Source organism: Neophocaena asiaeorientalis, unplaced genomic scaffold (assembly GCF_003031525.2).
Source record: "Neophocaena asiaeorientalis asiaeorientalis breed wild unplaced genomic scaffold, Neophocaena_asiaeorientalis_V1.1 scaffold177, whole genome shotgun sequence".
NCBI lineage: Eukaryota > Metazoa > Chordata > Mammalia > Artiodactyla > Phocoenidae > Neophocaena > Neophocaena asiaeorientalis.
The window spans coordinates 15,625,394-15,638,141 of NW_020172779.1; the positions used below are offsets into that span (position 1 = coordinate 15,625,394).

The 12,748-nt window shown below is 53.5% G+C and overlaps 1 protein-coding gene across 1 annotated transcript in view; it reads right to left on the reverse strand.

Moving 5' to 3' along the window:
- Positions 1-12,748, reverse strand: part of NDRG1 (N-myc downstream regulated 1) — a 56,165-nt gene that overhangs the window by 20,482 nt on the left and 22,935 nt on the right. Inside the window, exons 4-7 of the mRNA XM_024741008.1 lie at positions 6,630-6,735; positions 4,538-4,658; positions 1,110-1,172; positions 247-307 (exon numbers count right to left, since the gene is read on the reverse strand). Coding sequence (XP_024596776.1) covers positions 247-307; positions 1,110-1,172; positions 4,538-4,658; positions 6,630-6,735 — 351 coding nt within the window. The remainder of the gene's footprint in view (positions 1-246; positions 308-1,109; positions 1,173-4,537; positions 4,659-6,629; positions 6,736-12,748) is intronic.

The window sequence follows — 12,748 nt, forward strand, 5'->3', positions numbered from 1 at the left end:
TGTGTAAATGAGTGCACACCTACACACCCCATGTGCATACGTAACTCTGGACCACACCCCCCGAAGTGCACTGTGGTTCTCCTTTGGGAAATGGAATTATGGCTCATTTCTTTTTCCCTTTGGGGAGTATTCTCTGGTGCTTTTCTAATTTTCTTCCTTAATCTTGAATTAATTTTCTTTAAAACATATATATATTGTGCATAGAGAGAGAGAGAGAGTTTTTTTTTTTTTAATGGGAGAACTCACAGCAAATCGAGTGAGGATGTAGGCACCCGCTCCGGTTCCCATGCCAATGATGCTTTTCAGTCTGGAAGGAGAAATAAAAGTTCATGTCCCAGAAGGAGTGAGCGATGGGAAGCGCCCTTTGAAAACCTTCCCCGCCCCTTGCCCTGAGGAACCTCATCTCCCCAAGGGTGTGTCGTGGGCATCACTGAGGGTGGCTGGCAGGCTAGACAAAGTGGGACCACGCTGCCATACGTGCGCTGCAGGACCTGCAATGCATCATGCTTTATGTCTGGACAGAAGACCATGACCTTGGAAAGACACATGCCTTTCCCTCACTCCTCGCCCGACCGCGGCCAGGCTCTGACAGCCCCGCTGTCATTTCCGGGAAGGCCTATTTACCAAACTGCTTCTTCCCGCTCTTCAGCTTTATTTTGGATTCTAAAACTTGGAATGAAAAGGAATTGGGCAAGAACATGGAGATGTTCTCATCGTACAAAAGGCTCCACTAAGAGGTTTCCTTGAGCCCTGAAGAAATAAAGGCCTGGAGGGAGACGTTGAGGGTTCAGGCAACCCTATTCCAGAATGTTCCATGGGAAAGAGAAAGCAATAAAAGAAGAGAGGCTAGGGAAGGATGGGTGGAGTGGCTGTCATCGGGTGATGGATTTTGACTCAAGGAGAAAAGCCCGACTTGCAAGAGGCAGATGGGAGTAAAGAGACTGCATGAAAAACAGTGTCTGCAGAGTATAGCAAGCTGATTTCTTCCCCGATCTTTAAGCATTAACCTAGATTTCAGTGCTGGGGCCAGATCAAGACCCCAGGAGAGGCAGAAGCTAGAGATCACCCTTCTCTGCAAGCTGGTGGGGGAGTGGATCACTCACTCTTACCCAAACTGGTGAAGGACTCCGGGCAGCATTTCCGCCAGCTGGTCCATGGAGGGGTACATGTACCTTGGGAGAGGCCATGCAGAGGCAGTTAGCAAAAGCCGGGACCTCAGCGGAAATGAACAGTGCAAACGAAAACACACTTGATAGGCGGAGACTGTGCAACAAACCGCCCCGTGCGCCCAGACTCCCCAGTCTAGTCCCCTCCCGTGGCCCCCATTCCGAGCACCCCACCGTGTACACGGCCTGCTCCTCTGAGCAAGGATGCTCTCCAGGCCAATTCCCCCACCTTTTACTTTGTAAAGTGACCCTTTACAAACCACTTCCTATGTTCCAGGTCCCACAACAAGCATTTGATGAGCATTGTAAGCTCATTTAATCTTTACAACTAGTCTATGAGGTTGCTATAATTTCCCTCATATAAAGATTGTAAATATCATTAAGGCTAAGAAATAAGTGACTTGGCTTCACAGACAAGCAGGGATTTGGAGCTCTCAGGATTTCAAGGCCCATGTACTCACTTACCTTCCCAAAGGAGGCCTCCTGGCAGCCCTCCCGTGAAGCCCTCCTGACCTTGGGGAAGCCCCTCCCTCTCATCTCCTCTCCCCAAGAGATGCTTGAGAAGAAGCCTGGGAGACAAGGCAGAGAAGGCAAGCCACCCTGATTGGCTGGACACAGTGGCTTCGGGAAATGGGATACCCAGGGCAATTTTCAGGCACAGGGATGCCTCAACTCACACATCTTCCGGGACCACTCCTCCTGTTAACAGAGGGCTGGGGGAGCTCCTCTCTGTTCAAAACTGGCCCATGACAGCAGGCAGCGAGGAGGGTGACAGTGGTGAGGACTCACTGGGTGACCAGGGAGCCTGCAGGCTGCCTGGGTCTGTACATTAAGGCGAGGGCTTCCCCTTGTCAGGAAACAACAGTTTCCCATCATCAACTCCTTAGCAGGGCCTGGAAAGGGTCTCTTGTTCCCACTGTGCCCACCTTTCCAATGGGGACAGCAGGGGCCACCCACCAGGCTGGATCCTTCTCGGCCAACAGGTTCTCCTTCCAGATTACCTACCATTTCTAGACTGGCTCTCCTCTTGGCCTTTGCACATGCTGTTCCCTCTGCCTCCCCAGAAGCAAGTGTATGCTCACCTCCCTTGAATTTCCAGAAGGAAGCCCTAGAGTCTTTGCCCGGCCAGGTGCCTACAACCCTAGCCAGAGTTCCCACACATTTTCTTTCCCATCTTCCTGGAAGGAACTCAAAGATTTGTCCTTTTCACCAAGGTCTTGGCTGTCATCAGGGAGTCTGGCCCGTTTTATGGAAAGTGAGTCCATACGGCACGCTGTGTTAGGAGCCAGCTCCTCCGAATGTCCCGTGATCCTGGAGGCAGGTCCCTGGGGGAGCCGTCAAGATGCCTCACAAGACCCACTCGGTCTAGGTGCTGGGGGAGGGGGGTTGACACCCACTAGAAGGCATTCCACAATGCCGACTTCGGGGCTCAGGCAGGCAGGAAGGAGTCCCTTCAACAGAGGAGCTGTTGGGCCTTTCTCGTGCCAGGCTCCTGGCGAGGCAACGGGAACCCACGTAGGCAGAGCAGACACGGTCCCGTGCAGGAGCCGGGGGGCAAGTCAGCAGAAACAAATACGCGTGACTCATGACAGTGGCGACCACCGGGGAGGGGAAGGTGCTGAGAGCGGGAGGCTGAAACAGCGAGATCTGTTCTGACCAAGTGGAGGGCTTCTTGGAAGAAGTGCCATTGAAGGGGACGTGGGTTGGGGGGAGCTTGAGGACTGAAGAGTGTAGGGAACGTTCTAGGCTGGGGGACCAGCATGTGCAAAAGGGAGAGAGCCAGGAAGGCCCCGGTTGGCGGGGCTACACATCGATGAAGCCGTTGTCTTTCTGAAATGGCCACGGCTCGGTTTGGAGCCAGCAGCCCCCAAATGGTGAGAGTTGGGGAGACACCTAACTCCACAGCTTCTTTCCTCACTGCTCTTGGGGGGTGGGTACACAGCCAGCAGGCAACAGGACTCTACTCACGAGGCCCCATGTGTAGAAAGCCGACTCCAGAGCCGGGAGTGACCCGGCCAGGGGCCCCCATCCCTGCTTTGCCGTCTCAGCCTCAGGATGAAGGGGGTGCGCCCTGGAGGGCCTAGGAGACCCCTGACCACGCCGGGCCCCGCTCAGACAGTGGGTCCCACCAGCCACACGCTGGAATCGCCTGGTAACTTAGGGGAACAAACACCCTGCGCCTTGACCTCCGGGTCAAGTGAATGAAAATTCCTGCGAGCAGGGCCCAGGTTTCAGAATATTTTTAAAATCTCCCCGTGGGGAGCTGAGAGTCACTGGGTTACCCCAAGTCTTTCGAACAATTTGTCCAAACAAAGATGGATGCACTGACAGACACTTAATCTGCTGCTGTATTAAGAAGCTTTGAACTCTTTTAACGTATGTCTGGGCATCCCTTCCCTTCCCCGCTGATAAAGATTAATGATTAAGGACGATTCAGAGCACTAACAAAAAAGATCTCTTTGTGATACCGAGAAGGCCTCTCTGACAGACTTTAAACCCAAGAACCTGGTCCCACCTTGGTTGAATCACAGCACGGTGAGGGGCCTCCGAGAGGTCTGCCACCCCCATGTGACCCTGACTGTCCAGTGCCCTCGGTAAGCCTGCCCCCAGCCTCACAACGAGAGCTGAAAGTCCACATCAGCCATGCACTGGGGAGGAGCAGGCAGTGTAGACACCCGGGACCGAGGCAGCCTGATGTTCCGCGAGAGTTTGAGTCTTAGAGCCAGCAGACTGGGCTCAAACCCGATAGCGCCCACCCCCAATTAAACCAGCACAGCAGTTAACCCCTCCACGCCTCAGTTCTTCCATCTAGAGAATGGAGCTACCAGCACCAGCCATGTAAGGACTAAATACAAATGACATTTGTAAATAAAGATGATTAAGTCTGGCCCACAGGACGTACTTCATCAATATCATTTCCAATTATGGTCTCTATTTTTCTTCCCAACCTTCTAGATCTTTCTCCTAACTATTTCTTCTTGTCAAGACCCTCTTCCACTTTAGTCCTGTCCGGGCCATGTACCCCTAGTAAAAAGCCCGTCTAGCTGGGCTGCTGTGGTGGGGTGGGGACAGGGTGTCTGGAGGGGTGAAGGTCGGGGAGCTACTGATTGATGGTTATGGGGGTTCAGTTTAGGCTAATTAAAAGGTCCTGGAGATAATGGTGGTGATGGCTGCACCACTGTGAATGTATTTAATGTCAGTGAACCATACACTTACAAATGGTTAAAAACAGTAAAATTTAGTTTATATATATTTTATTACAATTAAAAAAGAAACCTTAAAAGCCTGACTAATGCCTCCTCCCACCACCTGTTCCCACCCTGCAGGGCTTTCCTTTCCCTGTCCTGGGGCCCGAGGCTCCCTCCTCTTACCCCGCGGGGAAGGATGGCGCCCTGTCCTGCTGGCCGGGGGCGTCCACGTGGCAGACAGCAAAGTGCTGGGTGATCTCCTGCATGTCCTCGGAGTTGAAGAGGGGGTTATAGCAGGTTTTGTCTGGAGAACAGGCACGGGAGAGAGAAGAGGAAGAAGTCAGGAGAGAATAAAGTCTGTATTCATTCTGTTGGTTTCATGCCTACACAGCAGGGGGAAGGAACTTTCAAGAAAGAATGGCTACATTTTCTTTCCCACTTTCCTCTGGTGATAAAAGGCAAGAATAAGTCATGAGGCAAGGGAGTGGGTGTGGAAGTGGAGACGGTCAGTAAACTCTCCTGCCTATGCTGGTGGATGACATAAACTTCCAGGCAGCGCTGGGAGGGGATCTCATTCCAGCTCCTGCTTCTTTCCCCAACAGTCGTGGCCGTGACGGTCCTCGTATGAGATGGGGTTGCCCCACTGACACTCTCTTTCTCTCTAGGTGTCCTAAACCCTCACCTCAGGGATACTGGCCAGGGCACACAGGATTTTCAAACAAGGAGGACCACTCTTACGTGGGCTTGGATGAGCCTCCTAATCGCTGAGGCAAAGATGGCCAGCTGCTCACCAAAACACTTCCCTTTTCTTCCAGGACACACTTCTGGACTACATTTCCCAGCCTCCCTTGCAATCAGAGGCAGTCGTGTGATCAGATTGTAGCCAATAGCATGTGAGGCTCCCCATTTCCTCATAACACCTGCTACCCAATCCTCTAGGTTTCTCTCCTCTTTCTTTCGTGACTGCCAGGTGTGGAGGAGCCAACAGAAGCCTCGGAGGCTCCAGGGGACGGTGGAGTCACAGCTAGAAAGAGCCTGGGTCCCTGAATCACCACATGGAAGGTGGCCCACAGAATGTCCACTGAGTTGTTACATGAGTGAGAACTAAACATATATCATGTTAAGCCACAGAGGCCTCGGGTCTGTTGTTACAGCACTCACTGTACTCTAACAATGGAGGAGTAACACCGCCAGATGCAATTCCATATCCTCATCAGAGTCAGTGGAATAAGGTGGTATAGATCAAAGTACCTAGCATCGGATTTGGTACATGATGGTTACAAGGGGGCATATGGGGGAAAAAGAGAGAGAAAAGAGAAGTGAGAGTGAAGGAGAAAAATGGTTTTCAGTGACTGACATCATTCGCAGCCTCGAGGTATTAATAAGCTGTTGGAAAAACAATGTCATTCAGTCCGTCTGTTAATCAAAAATCAAGCAAGCATCCAGCTCGCAATACGCACCGGACCAGGAAGGGCCATAAGCGCCTTCTGAATCATCACAGAAGCATTTCTGTTCTGTGTACCTGTAATACTAAGTAGATCTTATTCCAGTCCCATTTGTGAAAAACCCACATTTGGGAACCCTTCCTGGTCATCTTAAGGATTCGCGATCTAAACATCCATAGCAGCGGTATTCAGAATAGTCGAGAGGTGGGAAATCCAAATGCCCATTAAACGAGGACAGACGAACAAAACGCGGTGTATCCGTACGATGGAACATCATTCAGCGAGAGAGGATAAAGTACCGATACATGGCACAATGCGGATGTACCTTGCAAACATTACGAAAGAAGCCAGTCATGAAAGACCACACGTTGTGTGATTCCATTGATAAAAAATGTCCAGAATGGGCAGATCTTAGAGACAGAAAGTAGACTAGTGGTGGCCCGGGGCTGGGGGGTATGGGAGACAGGGGGGCGATAGATAAGAGGACAGAACTTCTTTTCAGAATAATAAAAATGTTCTAAAATGGATCGCACTGAAGGTTGCACAATCCTGAGAAAACACTAAAAACCACCGTAGACCTTCATTAAAGGCAGTCACTGTCACACAGACTGATGGTGGAGGACTCCGGAGTCCCCAGCATCTCCCAGCGCCCAGGCGGTGCATTCCGGGCTCGTCCAGTCTGTGGCAAGAGTTCTCCCCAGAACAGCTCCAGGAAGTCCCGGCAAAAGAGGATGAGGCAGACTCCCTGCCAGCCGCCCTTCCGAGCTATCCTCTCCTCCAACCCTGGCAGACACCCGCTCGCCCAGGACACGCGGCTCCTCGGAACTTACGGTTCATGCCGATGTCGTGGTAGGTGAGGATGACGGGTCGGTTCCCCTTGGGGGTCCCACACAGTGTGACGTGAATGGAGCCATGCAAAGTCTCGATGTCCTGCTCCTGGGGAGAGACAGACAGACGGGCCTGTCACGTGGGACCCGCAGTCACGGTGTGGCTGGAATTACAGCCCGCAGACACCCAGCGCGCGTCTCACTGCGGATGGAGGAAAGCTCCTAGTTTGGTCGTGGGAGCACTGGGCTTCGGGTGGCAGCTCTCTCTGGCCAGAGAAGCCACTCAGAGAAGCAGAGACAAAAGGGGAAGGGGGACCAAGGAAGCACCCCGCCATTCATTGAGGTCAATGGTTGCCAATCTGAAGAACTTGGCTCAAAAATAAATACACCCCAATTTTCAGGTTCCACCTTGAGAGCAGGAAAACTCAGTATCTGCGCTTTGAACAAAACCCCTCTCCCTTCTCCATCCCAGGCTGCGAGATGCTGGGGCTTCCAGGCATCCGCTCTGAAGACCCCTGAAGCATCTCCCAGGCGGCCGTTGTGCTTCTGCAAAATGGGAAGAATAATGGAAACTCAGGGGGAAGGGTGAGTGCTTAGTGCCCAGGCCCATCCCCAGCACAGGGGTCCTCCTGGGCTACCTGCCTTATCCCCCCAACCAAATGAGTGCCCTGAACACAGAGGCCCCCATCCCCCCAGCCCTCTCTCTCTTCCTCTGAGTGCCTGCTCACTCCTGCCTATACAAACGCTGGAAAAATCCGCAAACGGTGGGGCAATGGTCCAGCCCCCAGGGGGGACCACAGATCATCTGCTGGGCGGAGCCCTGGCCCTAAAGCCACCGTGGGAACAATGGTTCACTGTGGGGACGGCATTCTCTATTGTCTCCTCAGCTGACCCACAAGGCGCCCTCTAAACATAGGCCAGGCTGGGCAATGTCCCCACCAGCCTGGGGCATCAGGGTTCAGATCCAAGCTCTGCCTTCCCCAAGCCCTCTGAGCCCCCGGAGCCCCATCTGTAAGACGAGAGGGAGCTGGCCACCCCGGGTTCCTCAGCAGAGGAGAAAAGCCTGGTGAGGGATACAGTCGCCGGCGAGATGGGGCTGCTCGGGACACGGGGGCAGGGGGTTAATGATGCGCCTGAGCCCCACCTTGGTGGCAAGTGTGGGGCATCCGGCCCTGGCTGGCACCCAGGATGTGTCTAGCGGCACCCAGGATGTGTCTAGCGGCACCCAGGATGTGTCTAGCGGCCCCCAGGGGTGGGAATGGGTAACAGATGCTGATTGATTTCTTTGAAGGCCTTAAAATTATAAAGCCGTGGGACCAGAGCTAAATTTGTCCAAGAAGGAAGAGGCTGCCTCTGTCCTGTTTACTATGACATCCTCGGGCCCTGGCACAGCTCAGGATCTGCTGGATAAAGACCTGACACTCGCATGATCATGGTAAACATAGCTTCTCTAGAGAGTCCATTAATCTATTTTGGGTTCAGGCTCCACTCTGTCCCCTAATTGGCTGTGAGGGTGTCGGCAAGCTCTCTCCCCACAGAATTCCCAGGACTGGTGTGAAGTCTCCCAGGATTGGCACAAGCCCCACGGAGCACTAACGCTTCACCCCCACAAGGCACCACAGAAGTGCTGTGACCGTGGCCCGCGGCCTCAGACCACTGCAGACTTCAGCCTGTGCCTCAGAAGAGGCATCAGCTGTGGTTATCCTTACGTGGAAGGATAAAGAACCCAGTCTCCGAAGCTGGAAGTGGCCTGGTGTAGGTGTACAGGTGTGGCAAGGTCACCGAGATACAGGGATAATATTCGCTAAGTGCCCACCAAGAGTCAGATGAGCTGAGCGAACCCATTTTCCAGATGAAGAAATCGAGGTGACCCAGCCCCCGGCCAAGAGCACACAGCTTGTAGTGTGAACCAGGATTACAACCCACGTCTGCTGGGCCCTCATGCGGGTGTTGGCCCCCATCAGCCCTCCTCTGAGTTCTGTGTCCACCTGCCCACACGGGGAAGAGGAGGGAAGGCAAGTGTGACCTTCCCCATGCCTGAGACCCACTCCTTAAGTCACCCGCGCACACGCACAAGGTCCTCAGCTGGCCCTGGGCCTCTCTTTCCACTGGCCCAAACCAAGAAGGCTGGGTCTGAGACTGGATGGAGGAATTAAAACTCTCACAGACACGTCCCTTTGTCCTCTGCAGTCCCAAAGGAACATTCTGCCCTTCTGTCTCCGTGGGGATGAATCACCCAGTGTCCTGGAGGGAGGAACCCACCAGTGTCCCCCACGTTCTCCCAAAGAGAGGGCACCGAGGGACCCAGAACTGCATGGTCCACTCCCTGTGCTGATAGGGGAAAGCCTGTCTCAGGGCTCCTCAGGGGTCCCCCGTCTGGCTAGAACAGTGGCTGGAAACACTCACAGAACCCGTCCACCACCCAGACCGCCATCCTCAGCTCTTCCAAGTTCAGAGCCAGATCTCAGAAGTCCGGGCTCGCAGGGGTCTGATCCAGCCAGGGGCATGCAAGAAAGAGAAGGCCAGGCTGCCTGGTTTTTCCTCTCACCTCCTCTGGAAGAGTCTAGAAAGCCACTCTCTCAGGGTGCAGAGGGGAGGGCAGTATGATGGCAATTATCATTGTATCCGGCCCTGCTCTGAGGATTTTACATCCACTCTCCCGTTGAACCCACAAAACAACCCCACTGTGTAACATCTGTCCGCATTTCAGATGAGGAAACTCAGGGGAATTTGCTCAAGGTCACACAGCTGGAGCAGTGCGGCAGGATCTGAACCTGAGGCCGTCCAAGTCCAAAGCCTGTGCTCTTTGCTGTCTCCGTTTTAACACTCTGTACCAGGTGCCCCGTGAAGAAAGAAAACTTTTAACATACAATGTGCACAGTGACTCTCTAAAGAGGGACGCAGGAAGTCAGGTCCCCATTGATGTGCTGTAGATTGTTTTTTATCTCCCCAGCAACTCCAAAACCCAGTAATCCACGGGGCAGGTGCTGGGATACGCTGGTACATAGAACAGAGAAATAACACCTGCTCCTCCCACACTCCCCAAATACACATCTGCCCCCAAACTGCAGGCATGTACAGTAGGCGTGTCTGACTTGGAACAGCCTCGGCACAAACGTCACTTCCTCGGGGTGGCCCCTCCTGCCACCCACTGTACACAGGACACATGGCTCTTGTCCTCTTCCTTGTAGCATTTACCACACGTAAATGCGGCACGTATCTGGTTCTTAGCCGTCTCCCCAGCCTGACTGCAGATTCCCAGGGAGAAAGGCTTGCTCTGCCCTGGAGAAGGTGCTTAGAGATTTACACAGTCTACGCCACCTGTAAGCTGGTAAGTTGTGAAACGGCACCGATGCCTACTGTCTACACTGCCTGTAAGCTGGCAGGTGGTGAAAACAGAACCTACCACTAAGTGGTCCTCAAAGATTTCAGCTCTTCGGCTGCCAATTCTGGCTTGGGAGCTTTGTGAGCTATGGCAGACTATGTCGCTGGGCCTCCCAGACATTCATTGTCCTCTTCTTAACGACAAAATTCCCAGCAATGTGCCTGATGAAATTCTCTCCTTCCACATCTCCCTTGTAGCCAAGGATGGTCAGAAGATTCAGTTCGGGCCAATGAGATGTCAGCAGAATTTGCTGCAGCTCTGAGGCGAATTCTTTTAAAGACTCAAACTTGGCCTTTTAATTTTTCTTTTTCACCCTTCCACCTGCTTACTACCTGGAACATGGATGAGATGCCCAGGGATTCAGCAGCCATCTTATGAGCATGAGGACAAAAGCTACACGCCCAGGGTGGCAGAGCAGGAAGCTGAAAGGAGTCTGAGACTGGGTGATATTCACAGCCTGCTGTACCAGGCCTTCTGGGTCAGCGAAAATATCAACCATTTCCTTGTTTAGGGCACTGTTTGTTGGGTGATATTAATTCTAACGATACACCCACCATGGGACCTTGGCCAAGTTACCGGACTTCTCTGACAATTCCTCTCCTCAGCTGTAAACTGAGGTCCGTAACAAAGCCTTCTGCTTGTGGAGATGCTCCCAAGACTTTTAGTAGGGACCGGAAAGTGTTTTGGAAATTGCAGCGTTTCCCTCCATGCTGGCTGTTACAGATGCCCACCCCAGAGATGATTACTGTCAAGCCACAGGGACTCGTCCCCAGGGTTTAAGGCAACTGGTTGGATGATCTAGGAGAGCTCTGAGACCAGCTGCTGCACCTCCCTCCATAATCCGCCTGCCCAGCAGGCCCTAGGGAGACGCTGAACGCTTTGGACTCTAAGAGGATGACACACTTACCCAGGCTCTAAGTCAGCTGGCGCGCTGGGCCGCCCCTCCCCTCGGTCTAGCAAGCCTTGGTCAAGCCACAGCCTGAGGGCAGAGGGCGCCCTCTGGAACAGCAGGCAAAGAAAGCTGATTTAGTCATCAGACGTAGCATTAAGTCAAGGCTTGCTGAGGCAAGCAAGGCAAATCATGAGAACAGAGGCTCCAGAGAAAAGGCCAGGGGCCTGCCCCACCACCAGCTTTATGTGCAATAACCCCTCCCCCTATCTTCCTGGTCCATCTCCTGTGCCTGCAGTGGGGAAGGGGAGGCCTGGCTGAGCCACTGGTCTCGTCCTGAGCATTCAGTAAGGAGCACATGGATTATGAAGACTGACAGGGGACGGCACGTGTGTGGAAGGAGCACAATCGTATTTGCATAGAAGGGCAGCCGTCCCCTTACCGGACAAACACCATAAAGCCAGGGCTGGCCCCGGTGCTCTCAGGACAGACATTTCACAGATGGCAAAAGCCAGCCTCCAGGGCTGAAGCCTAGCACCCAAAGCTACACAGCTGCAGGTAACAGAGTTAAGATTCCAGACAGGCCCTTGGGCCTCTGAGTCCTGATACCTGGCCCACTGGGACCCCTAGAAGAGAAGAAGATCTCAAAGGGGCCAAGCTCCCTCCGTTTCTCAGCTTTCTTTAATGCTGCCATCACATGGAGAAACAGAAGAGATATACTCAGGAAATGATCTGTAGCGGGGGAAAGGGTGCCAGCCTGGGAATACAGCGGGAAGCTGGAACCCACGTGAGGACGGCGATTCTCCAAGCAAGAAAGAATCAGGAGGAAAGTCTCTCTTGGATTAGGGAAAAGCGGAAGAGAGGAAGCAGGGCCATCCACGGAGCAGAGGGAAGCAAAGGAGGCCTGTATGCTGAGTCTGATGCTGTGTTTACGTCACAATCGTGACACCCTGGGGACAGGGCTACTACCCCCATTTTTACAGGTTAGAAGACTAAGCCCCCAGGAAGTCAGGTGACTACCCAAGAACGCAGGGCTAGCAGAGGGAAAGCTGACCTGAACCCGCTTCTGTCCACTGTATCTATTTTGCAACACCAAGAGATGTGCGTCTACACTAGGTCAGCCTGATGGCCTGGGCTGGACCGACCTGGGAAGCCCATCGGAGCCCCGTCACGGGGACGCTGTCGGGCAAGGTGCTCTGTCCCCTCCACCGGGAGGGCATTCCCAGGAAGCCCACAGAGGAGGGCAGAAGAGGCAAAGCCTCCCTTGGCACTGACCCAGATGCGTGCCGCTGCCATCTGTCGCTCAGAGTTTGCTCTAGGTCCTAACGGCTTTCTCAGAAGTGAGGCTGGGGGCAGGCGGGGATGGGAAATGGTGGGCTGAGGATTTCCAAGCCTCCAAGGTCTTCCCACCTTCAGTCAGGGGGCAGGAAAACAAGAAGCAATCGTGTGCCAAGAAAGAAACTCGTAAAAGGTCACCATTTCCATTTTCCCTGTGAGCTGATCTGCCTCCAAGAGACGGGGAAAAAAAGTCAGCACCCACACAATGGGGATCAGACGTCCCCCCCTGGCCCAGCTCCACCAGACTGGGAGCTCCAGAGCAGGAGCCAGACCCAGGAGACCCTCCGGCCCACTGCCCCTCCTGCCCCGGCCCCCTCTGTCCCCTCCACCCAGAGGCCCTGTGGGTAACATCAGCTCATTGCCCGGAGATCCCTGGTGAGCACACAAACACAGATTCCCATGGAAACTGAATCAAATCAAACCATCCAAATAACTAAAGATCCAGGTGGAAGGAATTAGAAATAGCACCAGGAGAGGAGATTTGGGGCCAAAGGAAGTTACCCAGCCCCT